Below are 12,011 nucleotides of genomic sequence, written 5' to 3'. Positions count from 1 at the left end.
ACATTCGATACAACATGTTTGTTGTCCGTCACTCATAAGTAAATGTTATGCAGAACCGAATCCTCAGTAGGCCTATTCTATTCACTCTGTAGTTTTCTCTATCTGCAAACATCGATTTCAATACTCTTAGATGCAACTTGCCAAAATCTTTGGCAATGTACACGTATGACAGAATTACTTGAGTAGAAGACTCAATGCAAGTTCTGACAAAACAATGTGCGTTTCTGCCAGCTTTCAAGAATTTCTTTCAATAACTCACCATTATGTTTATCTTTGAAAGGTTGCAAAGCGTTGATCTGCCCCAGAAAGTTTTTTTTTCTGCATTTTCACCGGTCCTTAATGGCTGTTATTCTCTGCAGGGCCGAGTAAGTGTTCAGGTGTGCCTGACTTCCAGTGTGAGAATTCAACGTTCTGTATTTCATCCCGTGCTGTTTGCAATGGTTTGAAGAACTGTCCCTACGGATTTGATGAACAGCAATGCTGTGAGTCTATGTTGCGAAAGCGGCCACAAACTGATAAAAGCAGGCTATTGAACTGGTCTGTATTACGGAGAAACCCTTGTAGGTGGCGTTAGATGGCCAAGCCAATTCCTTTCAGAATATTGTACTTAGATGTTCTGGCGGTTATTCTTCCTTAACCCTTGCGAATGTTCTGGAAATTGAGGACATTTCATCGTCCTAAAGTGCTGCAACGTCACCTTGCAGGTTGTTGCCATCATGCCCTAGAGGCACACCTTAGGTTAATTCATAATTTAAGAAAATTGGCAAAAATGATCCTAGTCATCCACAAGCTTTTTGAAAGGCTCTCCAAAGTAAGCGTTTTAATTTTCTTGAGGTGTTGTGAATATCACTGACCCATCCACCATGTCAACAGCCATCTTGTGCGGGGAGGTACAGTATGCTTGAACGATTGTTAAGGGCTCTGATCTTATTTTTTTTTTTTTTATGACGAATGCTTATTGGATGGAGATCATTTGAATATTAGATCTTGGGCCAAAACTTGCACGTGCGCATGGCTCTTGTGTACTGAACGTCAATGGGGGGGGGATACGGCACTATGTAATTCAAAATGCTTCAGTGCTTCCAAAGCCGTAAGGTATGCGTTGCACTTATAAAAGTACTTATTTTGTTATCCATTCCAATTACCATAAATTAATAAATTTCGATTGTTGAAAGTTTAAAGGTGGCTTTCAACTTCCAATAACTTCTGCTCGGCATCTGGGAAATTAAAAAAAGAACTTAAAAAGTCTAACCCCCCTCCAAACATGGAAAGTCACTTCCCAAAATGAGACTTTGATCATTTAATTTTATGCTAGAAACCAAGCTGTGTTGAAATATAACATCTCGTTTTATTCAAAGCAATAAAAGTTAGCTAATAGCATTTGACCCAGGCAATCTCAGGCAATTTACTATACTCAGGCAAGCTAAATGTAACTAAACGTTTAATGTCTGAGGACTCCCGGTGTATTACTTGTCGGGGACTTCAACGTCACCTGAAACATGGCAGATGTTATTCTTCCAATGTATTCTTCCAGGCGGCTTCCGAGCAAATGAAGTTTATTTGAAATGTGCCGTCAATTCCAATATTTAAAACAAAGTTTAGCACTCCAGGCACAAACCCCTGCCTACGGTTACACAATGCATGTGATATAAAATATGTATGTATGCTAAATAGCATTATTAAATCTGACAATTACATTCAATATAATTAGCTTGAAAGCTATTGCAGCCTCAGATCAAGTCTTGTTAAATCCAAAATTTCAAACAGATTAGATTTTAAAGACACACCCCTCCTTAGACTTACGTTATACATGTGGTTATTATGAATATTCATGTAGGATTTTTTCCCACATCTGTGTTCATTAGATGAATGTGATGGAAGAACAATCAACCTGCAGGAGAACATTCCCTACAACTTTACGTCTCCTAACTACCCCGACCGATATCCTAACTCCCTGAACTGCCAGTGGGAGTTTCGAGCCTCAAGTGGATTTATTGTCATCACCATCTTGGATTTTGTGACTGAACGTCGGTATGACTTCGTTACAATAGAGGGACCTGGTTTGGAGCTCGGGGATTTAACAACAGGCTCAGGAAACAAATTGAGCTTGACTGGGAACACAGCTGTTACGAGGGTATCCTCAAGGCTTCCTGTCATCAATATCTCAATGACAACCAACGAGTTTAGGCGGACAAGAGGATTCCGAATGAAGATTGAGGCGTTCAAAACTTGTAAGTTCACGTATTGTTTGCTGTATTAATCTCGATAACCAGTGGCGTAGATCTGTCTTAAATATTGCGGGGTGGAGAATGGGAGATGGGGAAAGGTGGGGGAATGACTTCCTGGTCATGGAAATTTGGAAAGCGCAGGGTGGATCATATACACTATACAGGGTCGATGGTCGTGATAAATGTGATCAAACTCATGCAGAATCTTACATCAGAAACATCAGAATGGTATCTTTATGAATTTATAAAAGTGCTTTCCATTTTTAGTGATTTTCTGTCATTGGGAAGGCTGATTATTCCTCAAAATCAGCTTTAATGTTTTTTTTCTCATCACCAAACGTCTGGTTGGATGATTCAATAGCCCATCCCCGACTTTAAAAAGTGGGGAGGGGGATATACCCCCACCCCCAGGCCTTACGTCCATCCTCTATACTAGAAGGCTTGAGGACATAACATTGGATACAACATGTTTGTTGTCCGTCACTCATAAGTAAATGTTAGGCAGAATCCAATCCTCAGTATTCTATTCACTCTGCAGTTTTCTCTATCTGCAAACATCGATTTCAATACTCTTAGATGCAACTTGCCAAAATCTTTGGCAATGTACACGTACGACGGAATTACTTGAGTAGAAGACTCAATGCAAGTTCTGACAAAACAATGTGCGTTTCTGCCAGCTTTCAAGAATTTCTTTCAAGAACTCACCATTATGTTTATCTTTGAAAGGTTGCAAAGCGTTGATCAGTCCCAGAAAGTTTTTTTTTCTGCATTTTCACCGGTCCTTAATGGCTGTTCTTTTCTGCAGGGCCGAGTAAGTGTCCAGGTGTGCCTGACTTCCAGTGTGAGAATTCAACGCTCTGTATTTCATCTCGCGCTGTTTGCAATGGTTTGAAGAACTGTCCCTACGGATTTGATGAACAGCAATGCTGTGAGTCTATGTTGCGAAAGCGGCCACAAACTGATAAAAGCAGGCTATTGAACTGGTCTGTATTACGGACAGACCCTTGTAGGTGGCGTTAGATGGCCAAGCCAATTCCTTTCAGAATATTGTACTTAGATGTTCTGGCGGTTATTCTTCCTTAACCCTTGCGAATGTTCTGGAAATTGAGGACATTTCATTGTCCTAAAGTGCTGCAACGTCACCTTGCAGGTTGTTGCCATCATGCCCTAGAGGCACACCTTAGGTTAATTCATAATTTAAGAAAATTGGCAAAAATGATCCTAGTCATCCACAAGCTTTTTGAAAGGCTCTCCAAAGTAAGCGTTTTAATTTTCTTGAGGTGTTGTGAATATCACAGACCCATCCACCATGTCAACAGCCATCTTGTGCGGGGAGGTACAGTATGCTTGAACGATGGTTAAGGGCTCTGATCTTATTATTTTTTTTTATGACGAATGCTTATTGGATGGAGATCATTTTAATATTAGATCTTGGGCCAAAACTTGCACATGCGCATCGCTCGAGTGCACTGAACGTAAATGGGGGGGGGGGTCCGGCACTATGTAATTCAAAATGCTTCAGTACTTCCAAAGCCGTCAAGTATGCGTTGCACTTATAAAAGTACTTATTTTGTTATCCATTCCAATTACCATAAATTAATAAATTTCGATTGTTGAAAGTTTAAAGGTGGCTTTCAACTTCCAATAACTTCTGCTCGGCATCTGGGAAATTATAAAAAGAACTTAAAAAGTCTAACCCCCCTCCAAACATGGAAAGTCACTTCCCAAAATGAGACTTTGATCATTTAATTTTATGCTAAAAACCAAGCTGTGTTGAAATATAACATCTCGTTTTATTCAAAGCAATAAAAGTTAGCTAATAGCATTTGACCCAGGCAATCTCAGGCAATTAACTATACTCAGGCAAGCTAAATGTAACTAAACGTTTAATGTCTGAGGACTCCCGGTGTATTACTTGTCGGGGACTTGGACGTCACCTGAAACATGGCAGATGTTATTCTTCCAATGTATTCTTCCAGGCAGCTTCCGAGCAAATGAAGTTTATTTGAAATGTGCAGTCAATTCCAATCTTTAAAACAAATTTTAGCACTCCAGGCACAAACCCCTGCCTACGGTTACACAATGCATGTGATATAAAATATGTATGTATGTTAAATAGCATTATTAAATCTGACAATTATATTCAATATAATTAGCTTGAAAGCTATTGCAGCCTCAGATCAAGTCTCGTTAAATCCAAAATTTCAAACAGATTAGATTTTAAAGACACACCCTTCCTTAAACTTACGTTATACATGTGGTTATTATGAATATTCATGTAGGATTTTTTCCCACATCTGTGTTCATTAGATGAATGTGATGGAAGAACAATCAACCTGCAGGAGAACATACCCTACACCTTTACGTCTCCTAACTACCCCGACCGATATCCTAACTCCCTGAACTGCCAGTGGGAGTTTCGAGCCTCAAGTGGATTTATTGTCACCACTATCTTGGATTTTGTGACTGAACGTCGGTATGACTTCGTTACAATAGAGGGACCTGGTTTGGAGCTCGGGGATTTAACATCAGGCTCAGGAAACAAAATGAGCTTGACTGGGAGAACAGCTGTTACGAGGGTAACCTCAAGGCTTCCTATCATCAATATCTCAATGACAACAAACAAGTTTAGGCGGACAAAAGGATTCCGAATGAAGATTGAGGCGTTCAAAACTTGTAAGTTCACGTATTGTTTGCTGTATTAATCTCGATAACCAGTGGCGTAGATCTGTGTTAAATATTGCGGGGTGGAGAATGGGAGATGGGGAAAGGTGGGGGAATGACTTCCTGGTCATGGAAATTTGGAAAGCAGGTGGATCATATACACTATACAGGGTCGATGGTTGTGATAAATGTGATCAAACTCATGCAGAATCTTACATCAGAAACATCAGAATGGTATCTTTATGAATTTATAAAAGTGCTTTCCATTTTTAGTGATTTTCTGTCATTGGGAAGGCTGATTATTCCTCAAAATCAGCTTTAATGTTTTTTTTTCTCATCACAAAACGTCTGGTTGGATGATTCAATAGCCCATCCCCCACTTTAAAAAAGTGGGGAGGGGGATATACCCCCACCCCCAGGCCTTACGTCCATCCTCTATACTAGAAGGCACGAGGACATAACATTGGATACAACATGTTTGTTGTCCGTCACTCATAAGTAAATGTTATGCAGAATCGAATCCTCAGTAGGCCTATTCTATTCACTCTGTAGTTTTCTCTATCTGCCAATACCGATCTCAATACTCTTAGATGCAACTTGCCAAAATCTTTGGCAATGTACACGTATGACGGAATTACTTGAGTAGAAGACTCAATGCAAGTTCTAATGACAAACAATGTGCGTTTCTGCCAGCTTTCAAGAATTTCTTTCAAGAGCTCACCATTATGTTTATCTTTGAAAGGTTGCAAAGCGTTGATCAGTCCCAGAAAGTTTTTTTTTTCTGCATTTTCACCGGTCCTTAATGGCTGTTATTCTCTGCAGGGCCGAGTAAGTGTTCAGGTGTGCCTGACTTCCAGTGTGAGAATTCAACGCTCTGTATTTCATCTCGCGCTGTTTGCAATGGTTTGAAGAACTGTCCCCACGGATTTGATGAACAGCAATGCTGTGAGTGTATGTTGCGAAAGCGACCACCAAGTGATAAAAGCAGGCTATTGAACTGGTCTGTATTTCGGACAAACCCTTGTAGGTGGCGTTAGATGGCCAAGCCAATTCCTTTCAGAATATTGTACTTAGATGTTCTGGCGGTTATTCTTCCTTAACCCTCGCGAATGTTCTGGAAATTGAGGACATTTCATTGTCCTAAAGTGCTGCAACGTCACCTTGCAGGTTGTTGCCATCATGCCCTAGAGGCACACCTTAGGTTAATTCATAATTTAAGAAAATTGGCAAAAATGATCCTAGTCATCCACAAGCTTTTTGAAAGGCTCTCCAAAGTAAGCGTTTTAATTTTCTTGAGGTGTTGTGAATATCACAGACCCATCCACCATGTCAACAGCCATCTTGTGCGGGGAGGTACAGTATGCTTGAACGATGGTTAAGGGCTCTGATCTTATTATTTTTTTTATGACGAATGCTTATTAGATGGAGATCATTTTAATATTAGATCTTGGGCCAAAACTTGCACGTGCGCATGGCTCTTGTGTACTGAACGTCAATGGGGGGGGGGGGTACGGCACTATGTAATTCAAAATGCTTCAGTGCTTCCAAAGCCGTAAGGTATGCGTTGCACTTATAAAAGTACTTATTTTGTTATCCATTCCAATTACCATAAATTAATAAATTTCGATTGTTGAAAGTTTAAAGGTGGCTTTCAACTTCCAATAACTTCTGCTCAGCATCTGGGAAATTATAAAAAGAACTTAAAAAGTCTAACCCCCCTCCAAATATGGAAAGTCACTTCCCAAAATGAGACTTTGATCATTTAATTTTATGCTAAAAACCAAGCTGTGTTGAAATATAACATCTCGTTTTATTCAAAGCAATAAAAGTTAGCTAATAGCATTTGACCCAGGCAATCTCAGGCAATTAACTATACTCAGGCAAGCTAAATGTAACTAAACGTTTAATGTCTGAGGACTCCCGGTGTATTACTTGTCGGGGACTTGGACGTCACCTGAAACATGGCAGATGTTATTCTTCCAATGTATTCTTCCAGGCAGCTTCCGAGCAAATGAAGTTTATTTGAAATGTGCAGTCAATTCCAATATTTAAAACAAATTTTAGCACTCCAGGCACAAACCCCTGCCTACGGTTACACAATGCATGTGATATAAAATATGTATGTATGTTAAATAGCATTATTAAATCTGACAATTATATTCAATATAATTAGCTTGAAAGCTATTGCAGCCTCAGATCAAGTCTCGTTAAATCCAAAATTTCAAACAGATTAGATTTTAAAGACACACCCTTCCTTAAACTTACGTTATACATGTGGTTATTATGAATATTCATGTAGGATTTTTTCCCACATCTGTGTTCATTAGATGAATGTGATGGAAGAACAATCAACCTGCAGGAGAACATACCCTACACCTTTACGTCTCCTAACTACCCCGACCGATATCCTAACTCCCTGAACTGCCAGTGGGAGTTTCGAGCCTCAAGTGGATTTATTGTCATCACTATCTTGGATTTTGTGACTGAACGTCGGTATGACTTCGTTACAATAGAGGGACCTGGTTTGGAGCTCGGGGATTTAACATCAGGCTCAGGAAACAAAATGAGCTTGACTGGGAGAACAGCTGTTACGAGGGTAACCTCAAGGCTTCCTATCATCAATATCTCAATGACAACAAACAAGTTTAGGCGGACAAGAGGATTCCGAATGAAGATTGAGGCGTTCAAAACTTGTAAGTTCACGTATTGTTTGCTGTATTAATCTCGATAACCAGTGGCGTAGATCTGTGTTAAATATTGCGGGGTGGAGAATGGGAGATGGGGAAAGGTGGGGGAATGACTTCCTGGTCATGGAAATTTGGAAAGCAGGTGGATCATATACACTATACAGGGTCGATGGTTGTGATAAATGTGATCAAACTCATGCAGAATCTTACATCAGAAACATCAGAATGGTATCTTTACGAATTTATAAAAGTGCTTTCCATTTTTAGTGATTTTCTGTCATTGGGAAGGCTGATTATTCCTCAAAATCAGCTTTAATGTTTTTTTTTCTCATCACAAAACGTCTGGTTGGATGATTCAATAGCCCATCCCCCACTTTAAAAAGTGGGGAGGGGGATATACCCCCACCCCCAGGCCTTACGTCCATCCTCTATACTAGAAGGCACGAGGACATAACATTCGATACAACATGTTTGTTGTCCGTCACTCATAAGTAAATGTTAGGCAGAATCGAATCCTCAGTATTCTATTCACTCTGTAGTTTTCTCTATCTGCAAATACCGATTTCAATACTCTTAGATGCAACTTGCCAAAATCTTTGGCAATGTACACGTATGACGGAATTACTTGAGTAGAAGACTCAATGCAAGTTCTAATGACAAACAATGTGCGTTTCTGCCAGCTTTCAAGAATTTCTTTCAAGAGCTCACCATTATGTTTATCTTTGAAAGGTTGCAAAGCATTGATCTGCCCCAGAGAGGTTTTTTCTTCATTTTCACCGGTCCTTAATGGCTGTTCTTTTCTGCAGGGCCGAGTAAGTGTTCAGGTGTGCCTGACTTCCAGTGTGAGAATTCAACGCTCTGTATTTCATCTCGCGCTGTTTGCAATGGTTTTCAGGACTGTCCCTACGGATTTGATGAACAGCAATGCTGTGAGTCTATGTTGCGAAAGCGACCACCAAGTGATAAAAGCAGGCTATTGAACTGGTCTGTATTTCGGACAAACCCTTGTACGTGGCGTTAGATGGCCAAGCCAATTCCTTTCAGAATATTGTACTTAGATGTTCTGGCGGTTATTTTTCCTTAACCCTCGCGAATGTTCTGGAAATTGAGGACATTTCATTGTCCTAAAGTGCTGCAACGTCACCTTGCAGGTTGTTGCCATCATGCCCGAGAGGCACACCTTAGGTTAATTCATAATTTAAGAAAATTGGCAAAAATGATCTTAGTCATCCACAAGCTTTTTGAAAGGCTCTCCAAAGTAAGCATTTTAATTTTCTTGAGGTGTTGTGAATATCACAGACCCATCCACCATGTCAACAGCCATCCTGTGCGGGGAGGTACAGTATGCTTGAACGATGGTTAAGGGCTCTGATCTTATTATTTTTTTTTATGACGAATGCTTATTGGATGGAGATCATTTTAATATTAGATCTTGGGCCAAAACTTGCACATGCGCATCGCTCTTGTGTACTGAACGTCAATGGGGGGGGGATACGGCACTAAGTAATTCAAAATGCTTCAGTGCTTCCAAAGCCGTCAGGTATGCGTTGCACTTATAAAAGTACTTATTTTGTTATCCATTCCAATTACCATAAATTAATAAATTTCGATTGTTGAAAGTTTAAAGGTGGCTTTCAACTTCCAATAACTTCTGCTCGGCATCTGGGAAATTATAAAAAGAACTTAAAAAGTCTAACCCCCCTCCAAACATGGAAAGTCACTTCCCAAAATGAGACTTTGATCATTTAATTTTATGCTAGAAACCAAGCTGTATTGAAATATAACATCTCGTTTTATTCAAAGCAATAAAAGTTAGCTAATAGCATTTGACCCAGGCAATCTCAGGCAATTAACTATACTCAGGCAAGCTAAATGTAACTAAACGTTTAATGTCTGAGGACTCCCGGTGTATTACTTGTCGGGGACTTGGACGTCACCTGAAACATGGCAGATGTTATTCTTCCAATGTATTCTTCCAGGCGGCTTCCGAGCAAATGAAGTTTATTTCAAATGTGCAGTCAATTCCAATATTTAAAACAAAGTTTAGCACTCCAGGCACAAACCCCTGCCTACGGTTACACAATGCATGTGATATAAAATACGTATGTATGTTAAATAGCATTATTAAATCTGACAATTATATTCAATATAATTAGCTTGAAAGCTATTGCAGCCTCAGATCAAGTCTCGTTAAATCCAAAATTTCAAACAGATTAGATTTTAAAGACACACCCCTCCTTAAACAACTTACGTTATACATGTGGTTATTATGAATATTCATGTAGGATTTTTTCCCACATCTGTGTTCATTAGATGAATGTGATGGAAGAACAATCAACCTGCAGGAGAACATACCCTACACCTTTACGTCTCCTAACTACCCCGACCGATATCCTAACTCCCTGAACTGCCAGTGGGAGTTTCGAGCCTCAAGTGGATTTATTGTCACCACTATCTTGGATTTTGTGACTGAACGTCGGTATGACTTCGTTACAATAGAGGGACCTGGTTTGGAGCTCGGGGATTTAACATCAGGCTCAGGAAACAAAATGAGCTTGACTGGGAGAACAGCTGTTACGAGGGTAACCTCAAGGCTTCCTATCATCAATATCTCAATGACAACAAACAAGTTTAGGCGGACAAGAGGATTCCGAATGAAGATTGAGGCGTTCAAAACTTGTAAGTTCACGTATTGTTTGCTGTATTAATCTCGATAACCAGTGGCGTAGATCTGTGTTAAATATTGCGGGGTGGAGAATGGGAGATGGGGAAAGGTGGGGGAATGACTTCCTGGTCATGGAAATTTGGAAAGCGGAGGGGGGGACTATATTCACTACCTATGCAGGGTTCGATGTGCATGATAAATGTGATCAAATCCACGTAGAATCTTATATGAGAATGGTATATTTACGGCATTTTTAAATTGCTTTCCATTTTTAGTGATTTTAGTCGTTGGGAAATCCTCAGAATTCTTCAGAATCAGCTTTCATTTTTTGCTCACGACAGAAAATGTGTGGGGCTTTGATTTATTAGCCCATACCCAACCTTAAAAAGTGGGGAGGGGGATATACCCCATCCTCAGGCTTTACGTCCATGCTCATAACTGGGAGGCACGAAGACAAAACTTCGATAAAACCTGTAAAATGTTTGTTGTCCGTCACTCAAAGGTAAATGTTATGGAAAATGAAATCCTCAGGATTCCTTCAGCTCTGTAGTTTTCTCCGTCTGAAAACATCGATTTCAACATTCTTAGACGCGACTTGCCAGAAAGTTTGGGCAATTTACGCGTGTGATAGGAATTATCAGAGTAGAAGACTCAATGCAAGTTCTAATGACAAAACAATGTGCGTTTCTGCCAGCTTTCAAGAATTTCTTTCAAGAACTCACGATTACATTCGTCTATGTTTATCTTTGAAAGGTTGCAAAGCATTGATCTGCCCCAGAAAGTTTTTTTCTTCATTTTCACCCGTCTTTATCAAACGGCTGTTGTTTTCTGCAGGGCCGAGTAAGTGTCCAGGTGTGCCTGACTTCCAGTGTGAGAATTCAACGTTCTGTATTTCATCCCGTGCTGTTTGCAATGGTTTGAAGAACTGTCCCTACGGATTTGATGAACAGCAATGCTGTGAGTCTATGTTGCGAAAGCGACCACGAAATGATATAAGCAGGCTATTGAGTTGGTCTGTATTACGGAGAAACCCCTGTAGGTGGCGTTAGACACCCAAACCAATTCCTTTCAAAATGTTGTACTTAGATATTGTAGCATGCCGCCGACCCTCACACTCGCCAGTGGTGTGCCGTCAGACAGACGCTCAGGATTAGGCCCTCCCGACGAGCGGTTATCAGGAAAACCCGGGACGTACCTCCGTTTGGGAGAAATATACCCCCAGGCACCGCATGAAGTTTGCAGTCACCCACACTTTCTCACCCACTCTGGCTAATCAGTAGAGGCGCTAATAATCCACACCACCAGGGTTTTCTATGTGTGCACTCTGATTTATTCACTCCTACTCAGGTGCATCCTATCTAGGCGTCTCCTATACAGGTGGCGGAGACTTGAATGCAATGGAACCAACTCAACACTCGTTATTCCACTCACCAACTCGGCTACGTACCTATCTGGTAGCTCCGGCTGCCGCGGGGTCCTCGGTCCGGCTGATTACACTAAAGTGACCCAGGAGTGCAGGAGAGCGAGTTTGTGAGAGCTAGCTTGCGTGTGTACCAAGACTTGCGAGAGCTAACGTGCAACATGCAGAGCGCGACGTGCAGAAAAAGCGCGACGTGCTGCGAGCGCTGCATTATATACCACTAGCAACACACGCACTGGCTGCAGCGGCGCGGAGCCATCTCGCCGGGTACCAGCCCTAGACTGGCACTAGGCCAATGTTTCGTTACAATATTCTGGTGGTTATTCTTCTTAAACCCTTGCGAAATA

The 12,011-nt window shown here is 40.8% G+C and overlaps 1 protein-coding gene across 1 annotated transcript in view; it reads left to right on the top strand.

Moving 5' to 3' along the window:
- The window catches only part of LOC110989412 (CUB and sushi domain-containing protein 3-like), a 73,647-nt gene that overhangs the window by 48,454 nt on the left and 13,182 nt on the right, over positions 1 to 12,011 (top strand). Inside the window, exons 8-16 of the mRNA XM_087131434.1 lie at positions 360 to 482; positions 1,866 to 2,231; positions 3,034 to 3,156; positions 4,539 to 4,904; positions 5,715 to 5,837; positions 7,220 to 7,585; positions 8,386 to 8,508; positions 9,893 to 10,258; positions 11,079 to 11,201. Of these exons, the coding sequence (XP_086987560.1) occupies positions 360 to 482; positions 1,866 to 2,231; positions 3,034 to 3,156; positions 4,539 to 4,904; positions 5,715 to 5,837; positions 7,220 to 7,585; positions 8,386 to 8,508; positions 9,893 to 10,258; positions 11,079 to 11,201 (2,079 nt within the window). The remainder of the gene's footprint in view (positions 1 to 359; positions 483 to 1,865; positions 2,232 to 3,033; positions 3,157 to 4,538; positions 4,905 to 5,714; positions 5,838 to 7,219; positions 7,586 to 8,385; positions 8,509 to 9,892; positions 10,259 to 11,078; positions 11,202 to 12,011) is intronic.

The sequence above is a fragment of the Acanthaster planci genome, linkage group LG21 (genome assembly GCF_054643075.1).
Source record: "Acanthaster planci isolate LZ-2023a linkage group LG21, COTS_SCS, whole genome shotgun sequence".
Taxonomy (NCBI): Eukaryota; Metazoa; Echinodermata; class Asteroidea; order Valvatida; family Acanthasteridae; genus Acanthaster; species Acanthaster planci.
This window is presented reverse-complemented; position numbering and strand designations above follow the sequence as displayed.